At 35.0% G+C, this 23,132-nt stretch overlaps 1 protein-coding gene across 4 annotated transcripts in view; it reads right to left on the reverse strand.

Annotated features, from left to right (window-relative positions):
- Positions 1–23,132, reverse strand: part of ipo11 (importin 11) — a 325,228-nt gene that overhangs the window by 281,588 nt on the left and 20,508 nt on the right. For all 4 annotated transcript variants that reach the window (XR_015496986.2, XM_087263109.2, NM_001159661.1 and 1 more), the window contains 3 exon segments: positions 14,463–14,563; positions 11,990–12,062; positions 6,697–6,900 (listed from right to left, as the gene is read on the reverse strand). Coding sequence is in view for 3 of the 4 variants with exons in the window: in XM_087263109.2 (XP_087119235.1) it covers positions 6,697–6,900; positions 11,990–12,062; positions 14,463–14,563 (378 nt within the window). In the remaining variant the exon portion in view is untranslated.

Here is a 23,132-nt window from a genome sequence, read left to right on the forward strand (position 1 = left end):
AAATATTTAAGAAGCAATTAAATTGTACTATATAATCAACTGTGCATCTATCATACATACACAAACATGACAAGCACCAGCATGAGTGAAGCTTGTGTGTTTGTCACTGTAAAGCTGCATCAGTCACACCTTTAAATGCATTATGTCATGAATTCGAAATTAAGTTGTGGTGCTTCCATAAATACCACAAACTGTGCATCTGCACTTCTGCTTTGAATTAGTGAGTCACGGATTTCCTCTCCGAAAAAAAAACTCAATGCTAATGTGACGCCGACGGTGAGCCTTATGCCTACACAATAAAATCAGATCCGTTTATGACTGCGACTGATGACTATAGTTCCCATATGGACACTCAATTCAGCCTTGTTAGCCTGCCTACACCCTACTGATCATTAATCTTGTTTTATTACAGTGAGCCCGAACAGTGCTTTATGAGTCTGTATGAAAAGTAACCTCTAAAGGTCTTTAAAGTCAAAACAACATGTCAAACAGCAGATTCAAAGTGACTTTTACGAAAAAAAAAAGTGGATAGTGTCTTTTATTCATTAGCTGTATGCATGTTTTTTCCCCATAGACATTAAATGAATTACTCTTAGCAGGCAGTAGGTGGGGGCAAGTCCCTGTCTTGAGTGATCATTCAATCATTCATTCAAATGATTCAATCAAAACAGCTGATTTATTTAGAAACAAAGCAAGTAACTGTCATGACTTCCCCCTTAAGCAGACCACTGCATTCAGTGATCACTCTATGAATAACAAAGAAAAAGACATTTTATGAAAGTATATGAATGTTGTGTGTTTTTACATGTATTTAATAAGGTTAACGGTGCAGTATGTAAGTTTGACACCCAGTGGTCGAACTAGGTATTGCATTACTGTATCAAAACAAATGTAAGCGCAGGTTGCCAGATTGAGGAGCAAAGAGCGAGTCTGATGATCAAGCCTAAAGGCCGATTTAAATCTTGTTCTAAATAAAAAGCAACAGCATGCGATAGAAGGAATAGTTTTTGTTCCAACCAACACATCAAATTGATAGTTTAGAAACAGCTTCTATTTCTTGCAGCTGAACAACAGAAAACGGACACCTCAGGTACACCTCAAGTGCTTTACTCAATGTTAAATGCTTATAATGCGAGTTTGAATACCATTTTTCATTCATTGTCATACTGAAAACAGCAGGAGATAGTTCACCTGAGATCTTAAAAACCTTACTGCTTTGTGATTTATGTTTTTGCTTCTGAATGGCTGTATTTAAATTTTTATCATGTTTCATCTGGTGCAAACAGGCAAACTGCTGCAAATCTTATCTCGTAGCATGTTGTTGAAACACAAGGTTACAATGTAACCTGCTCACCTAATGTTTACGTTCATAATATTTATATTATTTGCTAATTAAAAACCTCATGTGGAGCTCTGAATGTGCTTCAAATTTGGGAGTCTGCTACTGTCGAGCGCAGGTCACATTTCGGTCACAGGCGCATGCTTTGAGAGCCTTTCTGAATAAACGAATGAAATACTCAGTTTTCCACCAAGGCAGCCCGAGGTCCTGAAATACAGACATTCCGGCACTGAAGGGGCACTTTCAAAGCAGAATATCTGAATATCTTTAGCATTGTTTTTCAGATAAACGAGAATGTTCACTTAGCATGCTTCTTAAATATCAGCAAACATATTATGATATTTTTAGGCTTTAGAAGGGTCAAAAATTTACAGACAGCACCTTTAAAACATATTTACAATGCAATGCAAATCGGCATGGCCATTATTACTAGGGATGCAACAAATTTCTGGCTGCCAAAACATATCAGACAAAAATTCTGATTAAATGCTTTTTTAAATTCATTAAATGCTTTTTAAGTGCATGATGACATGCTTTTTTTTTTTTTTGTAAAAGCCTTGAAACTTTCTATTCTATTTTTGCAAATCCTTGAAATTATTTGTCAATAAGAGTTTTTAGTTTGTGTTTCTAGACTTTTTTTTCTGTGTTTCAATTTCAGTTGTTCAATAAATAATCATAGATAGTAGCTCTCATAATATGTGGGCATATTTACTAAATTTGTCTATAAACTGAGGCCAATAAATTAAAATTAAATTAAATTAAATTAATCGAGATTTTGATTTTAGGCCAAATTGCCCAGCCCTAGTATGAATGGAGCTCGGACATATTATGTATGCCATTTTTATCATCATCACATGACCTACCCGCTACACTCCCATTGATGAATTTTCACAGTGCATCATTGGTTAGCATAGTGTCCATTGGACGTGCACTTCGGAATTTCACTGGAAGTAGTAGGCCATTCGGATACTTCTCACATACTTTTTTTCAAATTATATAAATTCAGACATACCACTCGGCTCGCATACTGTTTTTAGCATACTATATATTATGGAAGTATGTGATTTCAGACACACAGCCATTGTGTTTAAAGCAGAAAAGTTTTTGTTTTTACCCAGACGTTTAAAAAGAATATATTTTAGAGCAGTAACCACAATACTATGAAACCGTGACACTTTTATCCGAGGTTATCATACCATTATAAAGTGTTCAATATTTCAGTAACTTGCTTAAAACTACAAACACTATAAATGAAAAACAAAATTACCAAGCATTTTCCTTCAATGAGGTGCATGTGTTAAAGTGTTCATGAGGAACTTTTGTGAAAACATTCAGCTTAATAACAAAATTATTTAAAAGATAATGTTCTGATTGATTTGTTACAAGTTTAAAAAACAAAACAAAATGTAAGACCTATTGCTATTTGGGAATCGCTGTTCTGTGGAAGCGCTTCACCGTCAGCTGGTTGTGGTGTTAAAAAAGGAAATTTCAAATGAAAACGATTTCTAAGTGGAGAAGAAAGGATCAGCATTATCATGACCAAATGCCGGCGATAAATCACTTGTCAGAATTATGAGTCTTCCTGCAACTAGGAAGGTACAGGTGTCTTATCTCTGCAGTTCTAGCGGCCAGTCTAAACATCAGTAAAATGTAGAGGAGGGGGAAAATGCAATGCAGCTCCAAGTCAAAACATCTGCTGATATTTCACACAGGAGTGCTCATGCATCTCCCAGGATGCTCAGTCAAGTGGGGCAAAGGCTCTGTGTGTGTGTGTGTGTGTGTGTGTGTGTGTGTGTGTGTGTGTGTGTGTGTGTGTGTGTGTGTGTGTGTGTGTGTGTGTGTGTGTGTGTGTGTGTGTGTGTTTGTGTGCGTGCAAAGCTTAACAGTGCCTCCTAGAGGTACAAGCTTGTGGCAAACATGGAGAATGACAGCACATGTCACTCAAAGATGCTTTCTAATCATAGAAGGTGGGGAAAATAGAGAAGTAATAAAATGGCAAGAAAAGCATCTGTGTGGAATAAAAGCAACCTAACATCTGAATGTCATGCCAAGATTACTTGCTCAAAAATATACAATGTGAATATTTTTCAGTTTCTATCAGTCCTAAATAAGAATGAGCATTGTTACTATTGTTCTTTGTTTGGTACATATGTTAAAAAGTACATTTGTTTAATAAAATTGTATTCTTATCACATTATACAATTTTAATCTAATTACCAACATCAACATTTCAATAAAATTGGGATTCTCCACAACATAGGCTGGTCAATAACAATATTTATAATATTTTAGCTTCAAAACTGTATATTTTTATATTAGAAAGCTATAATTTTTTTGACTCTCACTTCCCTCCGATTGGTCAACTGGCCAAGGTGGTCACTCGTGCTATAATAAAGACTTGATCCAGATTGTATTCTGTTTCCTTTCTTTTAAAAATGGTAACTTTCCATGATGCTGTATTAAGAAATTCTAAAAACTCTAGCAAATTCTCTTCAGATCCACATCAGTATCTGCTTACAAGTTCCGCCACGTCTGTTTCTTATTCAGACGTCAGCTGACAACAGTTACTCTCTCCCACTCTCACTTCAACAACGAATAGTCTATTCAGTTATGGTTTCTCAATCCAACGACAGTTTCTGGGGCTGTTGCCTCTTTTCAACAACTTTAACTCTGTTAAATCTGTTTTAAATTGCTTACTAAATTTGGAGGGGCTCTGAATTTCTCTCTGTTGCGGTCTCGTCTCTTCGCGATCATCTATCATTTAACATTCTCAACTGTAATTTTCCCAACCACAAATTTTCCAATCATAACCTCCTCTCTTAACCAAATATGGTGTGTTGATAGAGTTCTGCTCACTCTGCTGTTTACTCTTATGGCTTGTTTATACTTCAGCGTTAAATGATCGGTATGGCCTATGGCACCTGCCTTGCGCATAACCATACGTTTATACTTTTGCATGCTGTTTGTGCTGCTCTGCAATAACACTTTCGACACTCTAGCTGGCAGTATGTTTTTATGTTCCTCTGTGTCGAGTTTCTTCGCTGCTGTTTTGTTTTGTTTTTCTGCCAGTTAAATGTGACCCATTTTTGATTTTTTGCTCATATGTGACACAGATCGGATCTGTTCTATGACCGTGTAAAAAATAAATAAATAAAAAAATAGCATGCAGAGCTCATTCAAAGATCAGTTTCAGGCCTCCTTTATTTGTGGAAATAAATTAGATATAAATGGCATGTGTGCAATCCGACCTTCCCGTTTACATGATAGTCACATTTATTGAGGCATTCTGTTTTGTACGCCATTAAACTTGCAACAATGACTACGTTTACATGGACATCAGTAATCAAATTATTTGCTTTAATGTAATTAAGACAATAATATGATCAAGGTGTTTACATGAGTTGCTTTTTGAATGTTGCTTTCATGATCCCGTTTTACATGTTAAAGCACATAATTAGATTAACGTCATTGCGTCACTGCGCTATCCGCATTTCCTTGGGAGTTTTATGTAACTTCAGGTGTTTCATTTTTAATTTGTGGACTTTAACTGCAGTTTGCCACTTTCATTCATGAACATTTCATGCACGCCCTCTAAGACAAACAAGTTATTTGATGCATCTATGAGCTGCTGGAGTGTAGTTTTAATGGAAGTTCATACCGCATGCTGAATGGAAGAAAAAAACCTTCGCATTTCATGATGCAGGTGTCTGTAGTCTGCACTGACTATAGGTGCAGGGAATGTCAAAAAGCTGCACGCGTGTGTGTCTGTTTGTGGACTATCCTGTCGCAAATCGCTGCGTAAATGAAGGTAATAATTCGATTAAGGTGTTTACATGTCTGTAATGCACTTTAATAATGCGACTAAAATCGGCATACTCCACACGTCTTAATTTGATTTCTCTTTAGTTCAATTATGACCTTTATCTGATTAAATTAATCAAAAATCGCTGTTTACATGGTAGACTCTTAATCAGAGTATTGTGTTAATCGCATTACAATCGAATTATTGGTGTCCATGTAAACGTAGTCAATGTGGTACTTCTCCGCAGTTAAATGATGTAGAAGGACGAGCATGTGTGTGCTCATCCTAAAATTTCGGACCAATTACTCCTCATTAAAACCCACTACAATATGCTCCCACCAGACCTGAAATCTCTCTCATACTCACAAAGTTCTCTGAATGGTGAAGAACAACATATATTAACCATAGGCGCAAGCTGCGATGACGGCCCTTTCCCTGCTTCGCCTTAAAATCATTTTAAAGTTAGGCGAAATAATATCTTCTATCGTGGTTAGTGAGGCGCAGATGCTAGAACCCAACTTTACGCATGCGCGACATTGTGAATTGTATGGCAAGTCTAAACAAAATAAATCGCATATGGGACACAATTAAAAGAACGTGCAAACAGACAGGCAAAAAAATCTGATATAGACAACAAATCGGAATTGGGCATCAAGACAGTGTAAACTTGGCCTTAGTAGCCTAGGTTATCCAGGTTATACTTGCTTCTGATTGGTCAGTCACATTCTGCTCTCTAATACAGTATGTTAGTTTTTCTACATTAGAAGTAACACTTGATTCTAATAGGTCAATAGCATTATGAGTCCATCTATGTTTACATTTTTATGACACTTCACACAATACTTGCTTCTAGTCAGCCAATTGCTTTTTGTTTTAAAATATGTTAATTTTTAAATAAAATTGTTTAATTTTAGTCAAAGGCTGGTACGGTGGATCCGTGGTTAGCACTGTTGCTTAATAGCAGGTTTGCTGGTTTGAGTCCCAGCTGGGCCAGTTAGCAATACTGTGTGGAGTTTGTATGTTCTCCCCATGTTCACGGTGGTTTTCTCTGATGGCTCCGATTTCTCTGACAGTCCAAAGAAGTGCAGAATAAGTGAATTGGGTAAACTAAACTAGCTGTAGTGTATAATTGTCTGTGTGAATGCGAGAGTGTATAGGTGCTTCCATGTACTGGGTTGTGGCTGGAACTGGAAGGGCATCCGATGTGTAAAACATATACTAGAATTCTGCTATGACGACCCCTGATAAATAAAGAGACTAAGCCATAGAAAAACGAATGAATGAATGAAATTGTTAATCACCTTCTGTTAAAATTTCCACAACAATTTTGATTCCATATTCTACAAACTACATATATATTTAAACTTCACATATTTCAACACTGCCCCAAAAAAATCAAACTCCCACTTTGTACCAGTTTCATGTCTCTTTTTTTTTAAATAATAAACCAATTTGCACATGAATCAATATTGCACTGGATATCATCCCTACAAAAATATGCCTCATGCAAGATTTAAAACCCGCAGAGTAGAATGCAGAGCAGAAAATGACTCACATCCTGAAAGAGTCTCCTGTCAGTGGCGAGGCGTTTGGAGGCCAGTGTTTTGGTGACATGATAGAAGGTGAGCAGAGCTCGGTGCTGCTGCAGACTGTCCTGAACCTTCACAGACTCCAGCAGAATAGGGATCAGCTCGGGCCACTGCCGAGGACAGTCCAGACGTGCCACTTTAGCGATCAGCACTGCTATCTGTGTGGCGATCTGCATTCAAAAAAGAAAAAAAAAAAGTTTACAGAGATTTCAAGGACACACCAGCTACTGGAATTCATAGCAGCCATTTAACTTAGCAAGAATTATCAATAGTTTTTTTTTTTTTTTTTTATGTGAACGGAATGAATGGTGGGCATTTAGGTCTTTCAAACATGTCTTAAATGGTTATGAGATTTTAATTAACCATTTTAATTAGTTTAATGAATTCACAAATCTATAAAACGCAGACGTGTTAACACCATTAAAGCAGCAATTAAATTAATGAACTGCTCTTTGGTTTCTTTGGTTGTAATGAAGGAAGAGACTTGGCTAGCATATTTGATTTTATAACATCAGATTTAAAAGAAAGTAAATATTACATTCTGATAACAAAAGTGTAGAATTGTTTGCAGAAAGAAACCATATTCACCACAAATTACTAACTACAATTTACTAAATTCTCTTTACAGTGCGCGGCATCGCAGTTTCTCAGATTGTTTTTTGTGCAATTTGACATGCTTATTTTATTATTATTTTTTACAGCACATTTTGTTCTGCATCCTGATTTGTTGTAGACCATTGTCAATCAATTTCCTCCGTGTCTCGTGTACAGTACAGGATGCATTTAGCTTGCCATATTAACATAGACCTTCGATCGCTAGCAGTGTGAGTTTCAAAAATGGTTGTAAAGGTCCACAACAAGACCCTCGTAAAGGGGGTGATACACCAGATGACACGCGCCACGCAGCACCATGCATTTTAGAATCGTAAACAGGTTTATATCAGGGTACACCTGAAGTCAGCGGCTGTTCTCATTGCCCAGTTATGACTCAAGACAATGGTCATATTTCTGCCACACTATCTGAATAATTTGAATTTAAAATAACATGCGAATGTCTTACATCCACAGGTCATGTGTGAAGCATAAGGTGTATGACCCCCGTAAGGATGAAGTCTGCTTTAGATTTGTGGATCAGTGACTGCAGGAAAAAGAACTACGCTGGATGCCAACATTATCCACATAAAAGCTAAAAAGCCTTATAAACCTTTTGCTGACAATGTTTGCACCTGAACGTTTGGTTTCATTCTAAAATACTGGCCTTTTTCCTATGAAAGTTTGACTTTTGTGAGTGTTGAAAATGAAAGAAACGTGTAAAAACATTAATGCCTGTCTGAGAAAAGTGTATAAAGTGTGTAGTTAGGGGTTTTACAGTCTTGAAACATCTATAATAATTATAAAAATCAAAGCTGACTACTTTACGGATTTCGCCGGTTGCGAGTTTTTTTAAAATGTAACTGCCACAAATAACGAGGGAGCACTGTATTGACATTTACACCTGAAAGCAAATGACATTAATTAATATTTTATATACAAGTTTGATTAATATTAAGGGTGTACAATATTTATCACCTGCGATAATAACGTAATTAGTATTTTAGCTATTTAAAAAGTTAAAATCCTCTATTATGACACTCATTCAGAAAAAAAAGACAAAAACAAAAATAAAAACAACAATGCTTATTACCCATTAGAATGCTGTAAAAATTACCATATTACAAAAAAGATAAAACATTACTGTATATATTTTATATTAAGATATGACAGTTTACAGTTTTATTACACAAGCAAGATATTTAAAAAAAATATATATATAAATCAAATGAGTAAATGTTTCCATGAACTATTTGTAAAAAGTTAGTAGGTGCGTTCGACTTGAACCACTTGAAGTTGATATTTGGTTATTTACTAAAAATATATCATTTAAATCATATATGGAGCTGTATACAGTAACGTGTCTGTATTAAAATAAACCTATTATAATAAACAATCTTGCCTTTTTATGCAAATTATTTAACAAAAAAGATGATTTGGCCTACTGCACTAAAATATTTAAATTCTTTTAAAAAGCATGATGTGTACAAGATGGATAGAGATGGCATAAAAAGTGAATTGTTTGTTTGGATGTTTGTGTAATATTAGTGTCGTCGTCACAACTTCTGCAGTCCCACTTTGGATTCTGCACCGGCTGAATCAATCGTCTGATCTCTGCGTGCTGTCGTGGTACTTTGATGCCACTTGGCGTCAGCGCATTGTAAAGCAGGACAAAATTTCTAACCAGCATGCACTGCTTTAAGAAAGATTTCTATCAATCTGAGCAGCGCTGCATGAAGTCAAATGCACCTAATAGCTTTTTTTCAAAAGGCACCTGCCACATTGCATTTGAGTGAACTGTTGAATCGTTAATTCCAACTGTGACATAAGAAAGTAATTTAAAAGAAACTTTAACATATATTTTCAAATAGACTGCAGCAAATTTAATGGTCAGAACCTCTAATAAATTACAATTTTGTTGTATATTCTGCAATGAGAGAGAATCATGATCTAAATATAAAAAAGGAAAGACAATTTTCATCATATAGACTCATGCTACTCTACCACAAAAGGAATTAATAAATAAACAATACCTTCATGGTTAGCTAATGGTTTGTAGCAAAGACATTGCCTACAGAATATCATGCATACAGTATTTGCATATGCACAGCTTTTTGCGTGTGTGTGTGTGTGTGTATGTATGTGCGTGCGTGCGTACATGCGTGCGTGTGTGTGTGTGTGTGTGTGTGTGCGTGCGTGTACATGCGTGTGTGTGTGTGTGTGTGTGTGTGTGTGTGTGTGTGTGTGTGTGTGCGTGCGTGCGTGTACATGCGTGTGTGTGTGCGTGCGTGCGTGTACATGCGTGTGTGTGTGTGTGTGTGTGTGTGTGTGTGTGTGTGTGTGTGTGTGCGTGCGTGCGTGTACATGCGTGTGTGTGTGTGTGTGTGTGTGCGTGCGTGCGTGTACATGCGTGTGTGTGTGTGTGTGTGTGTGTGTGTGTGTGCGTATGCGTGCATGTGTGTGTTTTTTCAGTTTTTTTTTCTTCGTTTTTGTTTGTTTGGTTTTTTTTAGCCAGGCAGTAATCTGTTCTGATTATCTTAAGCTCAATGCAAATGAGAAGGCAGTGTTCAAAGATTAAAATTGCAAATTAGACTAAAGTTCCAAAATACTCCATTGCAGTGATCCATTTTGTAATAATATGAATAATTAGGGGTACATTCTGTGCATATAAAATGTCATACATTTATGCATTTAGCTATTCAAAGCATATTACTATGATGTGTGTGTTTCTGGGAATTGCATTCATGCGCTTGATGTTGAATTTAGTGAAATGATTTAAGATAAAATGTGTAAATTATTTCAATTTGTGTTCTACATATTATTTGAATGTATTTATGTATTTTCACTTTTGTGCATGTCTCATTTCTGCTTCAATATGGAAATAACAGGGCAGAGTTTGTGTACTACTTCATTCAGTAATGTATTGAAGCATGTAGTTATTTGTTCAGTGTCAGCCATGGTCTATAATAAGAAACCTCATTTAAGCAAACGATTAATTTTCATGTGTATGTGACGTTACTCCACAACAAGAATTGAGCGCAGTCGTTAGCCAATAATAAACCAATAGTGTGTAATACAAAGCCATCTAAAATCCCTGATGAAGACAGAAACGATGTAACAAATGAGAAAATCGGTATGATGAATGACTGCTTGAAAAATAAACTTCGCTATTTTTTTTACTTGACAATATAATTGCTTGTTTTACCATCCACGCTCCATCAAAATCAACATCCAATAATAATCAAAATATTACATTCTCCCTAATAATCCATCACTATCAGAGACACTAGTTAAAATGCAGCAAAACATGTAATACATTTTTTTATAATAGAAAAAAAGCTGGAGCTTATTAAGGGCATATACAGAAACCAGAGAATTCAATTCATTGCATATTACGTCTTTAAGACTATTTCAATACATTTTAAGACCTCATGACCAGTAAGATTTTAACTCGTAACATTGGCGACATTTGACTGTAACTTTACCCGATTACCACCCTGATCCTGTAACTTTATCTGGTATTCTGAAAGGTTAATAAGAAAGAGAATTACAAATCAATAATTAGAGAGGTAAAAAACTATTTTAGAATTCTAGAAACCAGAGGAAACAATAAATGAAATCAGCATGTGACAAAACTGAAAGTGAATGAAAACCAGATCTGTGATTAAACAAAAAAAGTTATTAATTTTAGAGGCAACAATTGCACTTACATCATGACCCAGGCAAAGATTCAACATATATTAGGTCATGAAACACTATAACACATTTTTAAGATGTTGGCAGACACACACACACACACACACACATATACACACACATATATATATATATATATATATATATATATATATATATATATATATATATATATATATATATATATATGCGGGTTGGGATGGTCCTTTAAAATAAATTGAATACTAAAAAAAAAAAAAAAAACAGTTCTTTTTTTGCTACATAAACCTGCACTAAACTAAAACAGTCAAACTCGATAAAAATGCTAATTCACTCTTTTCCACCAGAATAACGGGGTTCCCTTTGTTACTGCTGTAAGCAAAGCACTGTGGTGTCAAATATAGTCGGATTTGATCGATTTCATAAACTACGAAGCAAAATATTCAAAGAATAAAGAATAAATTCAGGCAAACTTTTATATTTTATATAATCTTTACAAAATACCTTGTAAAAAAGCATTTAAGACATTTTAAATACATTTTATGGGCCTTCGATTTCTACAAATAGATTTATTAACATTCAATATTTTAAGCCCCTCGAACACCATGTGATTCTTATCCAAGTAGGCAACTGCTTTTTATTACAATGATCTTTTCTCGTAGTGATTCAGGCTTTATTCAAACTCAAAGGTCAAATTAAAGCACTAAATGGAAGTGCCTAAAAAAGAAATTGATGTCTCCAGAATTGCTCGACAACACATTACGCCACAGACTTTAAGTGCTTCTCAACTCCAAGTTCATTGATCTTTCACTAGAATCACACATCAGACTCCAAAGAGTTTAATGGTGCTCGATCACGTCTGAGAGTTCATTTTATTAGACTACTGATCATAAACAGTACAGGTAGAAAATATGGTCAGTGAACAAACCATGTATGTGTGTGCATGTGTGTGCCTGTGCGTGTACGCGTGTAAGTTTGTAAATGCCCACTAACCTGGTTGACCGGTTCATTAAAATTAGTGATGAGACCTGCACGGAGAGATGACTTCTCTTCTTCTGAGAGAGCGCTTGAGAGAAAGAGAAAAACACAGATTGTGAGAGGAAAAATGTAGCTTGTAAACAAATCTAATCAAGTGCCTCTGAAATAAAAGGCAAACAATAACCTAAAGAATTAATTATTTTTAGAATAGAAAATAACATTAAATTAATCATAACATTAAATTAATCAATAGTAATAGAAACTACAAGATATTCAAAATTTTTGTCTCCTGATTAATCAAATAATCCTAACTCAATTCAAATGCATTCATTTATATTAATATTTATGTTTAAGAATTATATATATTAATTATATATAATGTATAAAAAATATCATTGCAAGCATCATTGATCTTTAAGAAAGATGAACATAAACATTAGGCAAAATGCTTCACGATTATGAATAGTTTTTTTGCCTTTAAGTAATAGCATTTTTGGTCATTAGGCATGTTAATCCTTAAATGGCATTTGTTTATGAGCTTAAATGTCCTTTACTAGAAAGTGACACTTCGCAGTCATCGCGGTCATCTCAAACAACTGCGATTAGATCAAATAACTGCAAACAGGCAATCAATGAAAGATTGTGACAGGCCTAACAACGACTTTGTACAAACAGCTTGTTCTGAGCTAAGCTTGTAAAGAGAAAATAAACTTATCGCATTCTTTAAACTTGATGCAGAAAAGCTCCAGCAGGTCGCTCGCTAACCCGAATTTGACTAAAGTTTCTGTAAAATACAGCCTTAAACTAATTAAATGTTCTCTGGAGGCCACAGGTGACAGAAGCACTAAAGCAAGTCTGTCACCTCTGAGGGCTGAAGGATAAAACCGCATAACCACAACACAAAGAGGCTTTCAAACCTGCAGTGCCCACTTAGTACCAGACTGTCTCTCCTGATTCAGTATTATATAGCTATTCTATTTCTCACCCTCAAGATTTTTATATAATTACGCATGAATTTCCAACAATTCAATCAATGAAGTGAATGGTAAAAGAGATCATGGCTGATATCCAACACATAGGGTTCTATTTTAACAATGTAAGTGAATGGTCTAAAGCCCATATCACAGGTGCACTTGGGGTGTGTCTGATTGTTATAGCTGTGTTTTGGGCAAAAAAATTATATAACCAATCAGAGTCTCATCCCCCATTTCCTTTAAGAGCAAATTGTGGTCGCTAGCAAGGACACGAATCAGCACATGCGCTGAAACGAGCAAGCAGACAATCTACAGAATAAGATGGATTCCACGAAAGCCCCCTGAGGTGAACAAGGCGTGGGAGTTGGGCTAATCCATTATAACAGTATGAACTTTTATATTTATGTAGACAAGAACATTATTTTACATTGCGATCTTTTAATTGTTCATATTTGTGTCATGCTGCGCATCCCTGTGTGTGTGTAATAAGTAGTGTATACACAAAAAAGCAACAAACTAGCAATGCACCTTAACACACCTCCTTTTCACACCAGCATGCACACAATGCTATTAAAACAATGTGATCCAGGATATGAAAATGATACCGGTGCTGAGCTGAAACTAGCAAAAATACACTTGTGTATGTTAGGGCCCTTAAGGGGGTCATACACAGGATGCGCTGCTCCCTGCTGATCCAGGCAGTGTCATGGTTTTTATAATTTAATGTTTCCTCTAGGATTTTTTTCCAGCTGTCGCGGCAGGTCTTTTACACAAATCTACCAATGGCGTTATATCAATGACAAATGGAGAAATGTCGTGAGCGCAGTATTACAAGATCACATTTATGTAATACGAGCATGCAAATCTCTGTTTGCCCACCGATTTCCTCTATTCGTGCACAAAACTTCTTGCCATCAAGAATATACGCTGCTTAAGTGCAGATCTTCCTGTGTGCTCTCAAATAAATGCTGCTGAAGTGCGATTTAGTGCATTTATTTTTTTTTTATTGAGTATGTCTCCAACATTTATAAGACTTGCTAAAAATATTTATGATTTTCTCCAATAGACCTACAGAGCGGCGTTAATGTTTTCTGAAGTGAAACTGCTATAAACTCCAGCAAGATAAAGTCATTGTATGCAGAACCACATCCCTTTGCCTATAAATGAAGTATAATTATGGAAACTGTGTTCATCTTAACTGAAAGTGACGTCGAAATTTGGATTTTAAGCAGTGCAAAATAAAATGGTGACTAATTTAGTTATGTCAATACTGCATAAAACATCGCAACAATAAACCCTTAATGTAATTGTACATTAGACAGTGATGTTCCTAATGGACTTTTATGAGAGGCTAGTTGAAGAGTTTGCTGGTCTGCTTTGACGTAAATGTGATAATGGTTTTATGTGGGCGATGAAGACATCTCTGAAATGAACATCATCCCTCATCTCTCAGTTTAAGTACCCGGCTTGATAGAAAAGTCTAGAGATGGTGATAAAGAATCTGATGTACTTACTGGGGTGCGACTCTTCTCCAGTAGCGATCGATACCATTCTTGAAATACAGGACAGCCAACCATCTCACGTTGACATCCAGCAAGTGGTTATTGAAAATGCTCTGAGAAAGACCAGAGAAAAATGATGAGAAATGAACCCACAACTCAAAAAAAAAAAAAACAGTCAAACTTTGTGGTGAAGTGCACTGTAAAAACTGCTGGGTTCCACACTATCGATGTATTAAGTTAACTTATTGGTTGTTACCAATTTTAAGTGGATTTAACATAAAACAATCAAGTTGTGCCCCCTAAAAAAACTGAAGAATTGTGTTGATTCAACTCTTTTTAAATAAGTAACAGTTTCAGCTAGTTGTTCCCAAGTCTTAATTAAATTCAAAAGGAGACAGGGCTTTTTCTGTTGCAGCCTCTCGTCTGTGGAATGGTTTGTCTTTATCAGGCATGTGATCAGCCGAAGACAAAAAAAAAAAAAAAAAAAATTTTTTTTTTGTTTTATCAGTTTAAATGTTTAGAAGTTTAATAGTGACCCAAGAAATATTAATTAGGTTTAAACTTTGTACTTCAATGTCGGGACAGATCCACACATCACCGCTAAATGCTGCCACTAACTTGGTTAGTTCTCTTGCGTCCAGAGAATATAACTTTTCTTGTAACTTAGTCGACTCTATTGTAACATGATAAATAAACTACTACTCAGTCAACAATTCAAACTGTAGTACTAATATTAACAGTTAATTTTTTTGTACTATTAAAAATCAACTTTTATTACAGCCAAACTGAAAATATAAAATTAAGTCCAGTTGAATTGAGCAGCCTAATATATTTGACAGTCCACCCTGAAAAAAAAATATTAATCATGCATCGCTAATATGTTATTTACTTTCACTTTTCCTTTCTTTCAGCATAGTCCCTGTTTTTAATAGATTTAATAAATTATAAAATATATTTTTCTAAATTTATAAAATCATCTTAACTTATGACACTTTCAGGTATTGAATTTGAGGTGCTATGATGAAGCACTGAATTAATGAAGACATAAGAACAGATGACTTGCAGAGGATAATAACAAATGTGCATCCTCACGTGGTCGTGACATGCAAATGTAAGCGTGGTAAAAGCCAGCCGCACACGCATTTAAATCGATTTCATAATCTTGCATTTTTTCAGCGGCTTTGTCACATTCTAGGACTACACAATATCATTGTTATATACACAGTTGCAGGACTACAATTATACCCCTGAAAGCAGGTTGTCTGCTGCTATGGAGACATGATAGTATTAAATTAAATGTGGTTTATGAATAAAGCAAACAAACAAACAAAATAGTTTGAACGAGCAGCAAACATCCTTGTGAGTATGAAATATTTTAATTGATGTGCTTAATTTTGTAAGTGGTAGAAAAATATGCAAGATATATTAATAAACAAAATTATAGGAACACTACCGGCTGGTTTTAGAGGAAAAATTTTAACTCGAAGACCTTTTAAAGGAATAGTTAAACCAAAAATGAAAATTCTACAATCATTTGCTCACCCAAGACTTGATCCAAACCAGTTTGAGTTTTATTGTTCTGTTAGACATGCAAAAAAAAAAAAAGATATTCTAAAGAATGTAGGAAACCTGACTTCCATAGAAGGAAAAACTAACAATATTGAATACAATGGTAAAAAGGTTTGCAACATTTTTCTAAATATCTTTTTTTCAAAAAAAAAATATATATATATGGGTAAGAGCAAGTAAAGCGCAGTAATGGCAGAATTTTCGTTTTTGGGTGAACTATCATTTTAAGAGCACAACAGTTGAATGGATAACTTAAGCCCTGGTCAGATCACACGATTGAGTGTGTCAGCTCAAGAAATCATCGCAGACAAGGTATCGGTTGTCATGGACTGTGCCATATTACACGAGAAGAAACCATTGAATCTTGTATAACAACGCCCACTTGTCGTTCATGAATACCCACGACACCCTACATCAAGGAAATAGTGCCGAAATCATGACAAATTCATGTGATAGGACCGGGGCTTTATTTATAAACCAAACTTAATGTCCTATAAACTGAATTATCAAGCCAAACTTCAAAATATGAACTTTTCTTAATTAAATAAATCATTTTTAAATGATAACAAAAAATGTTTAACGATTGAGTTAATCTGCTCTCAAAGACTATACATAACTTCACAAATTTCCCTCTAATTACACAACGAAATAAGAGATTTTTATTCATTTAATTAATTGTCTTGTTTTTCAGAGCAAGTTTCAAAAGGATTGTAAAATCAGGATGCATTTTCTAGAGAAAAAACAACAACAACAACAACAGGACATGAAGTGTTGTTTTCCGTTTAAAGGAATACAAAATTTTAAAAGAAGATTAAAACAAGAAGAAAAAAAATGTCAGTAAAAAGCTTCAATTAATTGAAAAGCACAAACTCTTTAGTAAACAACATTTGATTTCTTCCATTTGTATCTTAAGTAAAATCATTTTGATTTAAGTATGTATTTGTGTTGGACAACAAACATACTGAGTAGAATAATTATTAGGATTTTTTTGTAGTGGATTTAACATTGATTATCTTGAATTAGAATAATGACTTATAATAATGATGATATATACAATTTAGCAGACCTGCACAAACCCTGATAATAAATATCCTTTATTACCACAGCTTTGGTGTCTTGAACAATCATGTAGTGTTTAAATGTTTTTATTTTTTTCCCCTATTGTTTTTTCTTTTTAGTTTATTTTTAGATTCATTTCAAGAATTCTGTATGAAAAGCAGACAAGAAGTAGGAGACAAGATGTAAAAGTAACATAAGCCAGTGCCAAGTAAAATAATAAAGTCGCCCGAAGTGCAATCACACTCAGAGTCTATAGGTTATGACATTTTTTTTTTTCAATGTCCAATTAAATAAAAATCATTATTTTTTTTGCATTTCATTTGGTGCCACTAGTGGTGCAGAAACTACACACTTCAACATGACACTGTAAAAAATGAAAATTGGATTTATGCGTTTCCTGAGGTGAGGCAAAGCAAGTAAGTTAGGTTAGCGAGACTAAAGTCCAACGCTGAATAATTAAAGGCTATTCCACGGTGGAGTGAGTTTCGGGGTTTAATCCAGCACGCCATGTTCAGAATAAGAGCTCTGGGAGCGAGAAACAGGCCACAAAAAGCTAATGCTCATTGATAAATATGTAGTAGCAGCTGCATTCGAGAGGGAGCTACTTGGCCTGGCTCTGACGTAATGGCCACCAAACCCAAAAGCTCTTCAGAGACCAGACTCATTCCACTCCAATGGATAAGTCCATACAGAGACCCATTTCCTACACTAGATGACCAGCACAAATACATTACAGAAGATCACTGTGAGGAAGAAGCCTCTTTAGCATGGATAAAAACAAGGTACATTATTTAGTTCTGGCTTTGGCGATTTGAAAAAAAATCTCATATCACAACACAAGTCATCTCATATCGTGATAATGCTATACAAATGAATTGAAATGAAATTAGATGTTTTATATACATTTTCTAACCCCTGTATAACATTGATAAGATTTCTTTTATGTTTTTAATATTAATATTTTATTATTTTACAATATAGTAGTGTTTAAAGGCTTAACTAGGTTGATTAGATTAGTCAAGTCCCTAGAAAACAGTGTTTTGTTCTGTGGACAATGAAAAAAAAAATGATAATTTCTAGGTTTGTAACAGATCACGGTTGATTCGTGATTCCTACGGATCACAACCCAGGGTTCAGAAAACAAGTGACCCCCAGATTAATTTTTTTTTTACTGGTAGATCCTAAATTTGTAACTATCACAGAGAGATCATCTAGCACGTCATTCAAATCACATGTATGAAAGCATTTAAGCTTTCCTGTAAAATGTAATGATGACGGAAGTTGTGGTAGGTTTTTCAGGATGTGGTGGGTTTCAATAAAGCTGTTTTTGTTACTACTCGTTTAGCCTGCATCAATGCATTCAGTGTAAGCTGCACGATCAATTGTTAAAAGATCAGGATCTCAACACCCACGCAACCTAAATTATAAATGATAGTAATTTGCATTTGTTTATTAATCCTTTGAATCGCTGCTTTCAAATCTATTTTTGAAAAACGCAAAAATCAAGAAAGAGATCGAGTCTTTAGTCTTTTAAGTAAGTAATGAAGTTAACAGTCACATAATACAGAATTACTGGGATAACAGTTAACAGTTTAGATAAAACCACCAATGTTTATGGTAAAGATTAAAATCATCATCATTTGCAATGCTCAAGAATCAAAGTTGTAGGGAGCAATTACATTATTTAACCAATAGGTGGAGACAGCCGGCCATCAAAAATATGCCACTGAATAATTCTTCAGAAATTACACATCTAGCAAAGAAACAAAGTTTTATAAGTGAAAAACTGAATCATTATTTGAAAATGAAACTAATAATATGGGTTGTACAAATTATACATTTATCGTTATCAGCAACACTAAAAGACCCGTGCACACCAAAACGTTTTTTTGTTCGCATCTTCCGTTGACGTTTAACGCCTTGTGAATAAATAAAGGTCGTCAATGTGATTGTGCACACCAACGCGCAAAACACTAGGCGCAATAGCATCATTAAAAAAAAACAAACGCATCATGCTTGTTTGTTTTGTTTTGACGCGCCTCGTCAAAACCTTCTCCACCAATCAGATTGGCACTTTTGTTCACATGAACGGAGCTGCTTAAGTTACAGTAAACAGCACTTGGAGGCACTCAAGCGCAAAACTGTCAATGAGAGCGCACATTGAAGAAGATACCCAGAGGCAATATGAACGTGGAGCTGCTTATTGCTCTGTGAACAATAATCATTTCTTCATCGCTAGAGCTGCTGCTTGAACCACCCATCCTTGTTCGAGTCACTAGTAACATTAACAAGCGTGTAAACTTACTCTCTTCCTCTTTTTAGAAGCGGGGTGTCAGAAGCTTAAAGTTGTGTAGCGCCATCTAACATCAAGGAGTGATTTTGCATACTCTTCTGCTTGACGCCAATGAAAATCGCTTGGGTTTGAATACGGAAAAACGTCTCATAAAATGCTGACGATAAACGCAAACAAAAAGTATCCTGGTGTGTAGGAGCCTTAATGGTAACAGTAAATTTTTCACATTGCAGAATATTTTACAGATTATTTTATTCAGCTGACTATTACTTCATTTTATTTTGAATAAAATTACAAGTTCCAAGTTCGGTTTGTTAAAACCAAAAGTGTCTTGTAGTACTGTTTTTGTAATAAATGGAAAACAAATTACATTTGTCTCCTCCACTTTTTGGTTGATCTGAAAAATGATCCGATCTTGGACTAAAAAGCCATAACAAGATCCGATTTGTGATCCATTACACCACTAATAAATTCTTAACAGTGCTAATAATATTGGCTATTTGTTTTGTGTTAATATTTAATAACTGCTTTTATTGCAGCCGAACTAAAAACATTATGTTATTTTTTTGTTTAAAATAAAGAAATTATAAAAAGAAATGTATAGGAAATACTGTGAAAATGGCCTTGCTACTTTAAACATCACATGGGAATGAACAAAAATTTTGCCTTACACGACAATATAGAAACAGTTCAGTAAATTTAATTGACCACATGAAAGGACAGTTTATTTTTAACATGTTAATTTACACTAAAATGTATTCATAAGTAATCATATTTTGTCAACTTATTTAGAACATCAGGGCAAACGTTTGATTAAAAATGTCAAAATCTAAAATAAATATTGAAAAAAATTTTTTAATAAACGATTACAGGTACAACTTACCAATAAAAGGACATCAATTATTAAAATATAACAAAATAAGTAAACATTGTACTTTCGAGGTTCTCACAATGCTGTTATTCGTGTTTCTGGCTGCATATGCAGTGTGATATTGCGCTCATTATCAAAGTATTGCCATAAACAATGTATTCCGTTACACCACAAAACAAACAATAGAGCATAAAATGAAACTATAAACTTTTTATTTGGTCCATAAAATATATATGGTCATATTGCCGAGTCCTACTTATCATATGACGCAAGCGGCTGCTTATTGCTTTCAAAATGTGACAGGTTAACATCCTATCAGTTGTGACAGGTGAGCATCAGCTGACAAGTAAACATGACTCTGAAAAATCCACTCGCTGCCTCCGCGTAATTTACCTCAAGGTCAGCGCAAGCACCATTTGGGTAGACAAACAAGCTAAACGCGAGTCCATACAAATCAGCCTGATTTCTTTGGGTGACAGAGCGAGTGACAGCTGGTTGGCTCGAATACAAACAGATAAGAGAGGCTTGATGGGACGTGACAGACATTCTTATAGTGACGCGCTTGGAAATTGACGCCCGCAGAAACCGTCCAAGGGAAAACTCTGCTGATACGTAGGATTGTGTTCCGTTCCTTCCCAATCCCATTTCATGCTAAACCTCAATCACGAAGGAGTCTGTGCCAAGTTTGAGGGCTTAAAGGATTTGAGAGGACATCTACACCAACATAGCTATTGCTGTATGACAACACGGGTGCCGTTGAGCCGCCCTCGGGGGACGTAGCGGCCAGGCTTGAGGGTCCGAAGACACCTCATTCTCTGAAAGAGTGAGAGAAGTCATACACAACCACGAGAGCACAAACTGACATTGCTGTAAATATGGATGATTTTTTTTGTGTAGAATAGGGACGTGAAATGTATGAAGCTGCCCTAAGGCTAAAGATTTATATATTTTTTTAAGAGTGTGATAAACTGTAACCACTATTTTTTAATCTTCATCAAAACAAATGACACAAGTCTGATGACTGTTAATTATTCAAGTTTTTGGTCTTTCTTTTGAACCCTCTAGCACAACTATAAGGTCAAATATACACTGTTTATTTGGATGTTTGTTCTAATAACTTCTGAATCATAGATCCTAATAATTTCTCTCTTGTTCCGGTTGACTTGATTCATAAGACTTGTCTCCTTGCATTATTTTTAGGCTAGTAAAAATCTGTTGACTTTCTTATCCAAATCTGCTTTTGGCTGTGTTTCTGTCAAACAAAATTAGGTTGTGTAAATGGTAGTACTCCCATTGTACAAAAATTTACAAAATACAGTAATTTAACGTTATATTTCTTTTACCGAATCCATTCTTTTACAGATTTTTTTACGATGCATCATTTCCTTAAAAACTGAAAAAAAAAAAAACTGTAAATTTTGTATTTAATGGTATGTCAGCAACCATTGGCAAGAACTTTTTAAAATAAATATACAATAAAAATAAATAAGAATCAACAAACAAATGAAAACATACTTTAAATACGATTTAGCACTAATTCACGATAAAAATTCAAAAACTTGTCCTTGCGTCTCTTTGCTAAAAATGTCCTTAAGAGGGTTCATTTCATTAAAAAGGTCTTATTGGATCATTAAAAGCAGGACAGTCCAGTAAAACGTGCTTTACTGCAAGAGGAATTGTGCAGTACAAACATGACCCTTATAGGGCCCTATCATACACCCGGTGCAGTGTGGCGCAAGGCGTGACGCAGTTGTCTTTTGGTAGTTTAAGCTTGGCGCAAGAGTCGTTTTGAGGCGTTGCGCTACGCTGTTTAAATAGCAAATGCATTAGCGCTCATATGTGCGCCCATAGGCGTTCTGGTCTAAAAAGGAAGGCGTTCTGAGGCGCACTGCTGGCGCGTTGCTATTTTGAGAAACTATAATAGATTTTTCATTAGACCAAAACCAACCCGGTCTAAACTCCAGCGCAGAGTTGCACCTCGCTTACACACTGCTTAATACGCACAAGAAAGCGATAAGCAAATATCTTTACATATGAAAAAATTTAAATATTAAGGACATATATAGGATATAATAAGAATAGATATAGAATATAAATATAAAGGATTAAAATATTACAAAACATATTATTTTCTAGCCTACTTAAATATGAAAAACCACTGCTTTTATGTTTTCTTCATCTCGGGAGGCTTTTTCAGTTCAATCATAACAATTTGCTTTTGTGTAATGTTATTATTATTAGCAGTATTATTTATTATATCCATATTTATATTTGTTTTATTAAAAACAAGCTTAGATTTGCCCACCTGTCAGGTTTTAGACCATATGGGGCAAAGCATGTATTTTAGGATATAAATCAGGTTTTAGAGCACATTTTGCTATTATTATTCATTTATTAGTTAGGAAATTAGAACTGAATTTAGAAATAGTTTTGAAACAAATATTTGTGCTTAACAAACAAAAGTATTTATTTATAGACTAATTGATGTCTGTGCATAAAGGTTTCCCTATCCAAGAGCAAAAGTGAAAGTGATCCATTATCTCTCATTCTCACGCAGTAGATGCTCTGTTTAACAGTTTTCTGTTAAAAAAAAAAACTGTTAACTGTTTGCTTGTGAAATGCTCATTTTTTCTACTTAGACTTACTTTGCATCCTGTAAATAGCGAATGCGCTCTTGGCGCGACAGAGCTGACTCTTAAAGGGAATGGGAGATGAGACTCTAATTGGTTTATTCTCAAAGCACACCTATAACTCATTAAGAAAATAAACTCAACCCTTTTAGACCATGCGCCGAAGTGCAAGGCAGATTTCCCGTCCTTAAATTAGCAAATACGCGTCCTGGCACGCCCTGAAAGCATTTGCGCCCTGCGTTTTGCGCTTTGCGCATGGA

Source organism: Danio rerio, chromosome 8, assembly GCF_052040795.2.
Source record: "Danio rerio strain M-AB ecotype USA chromosome 8, GRCz13ab, whole genome shotgun sequence".
NCBI classification, from domain to species: Eukaryota; Metazoa; Chordata; class Actinopteri; order Cypriniformes; family Danionidae; genus Danio; species Danio rerio.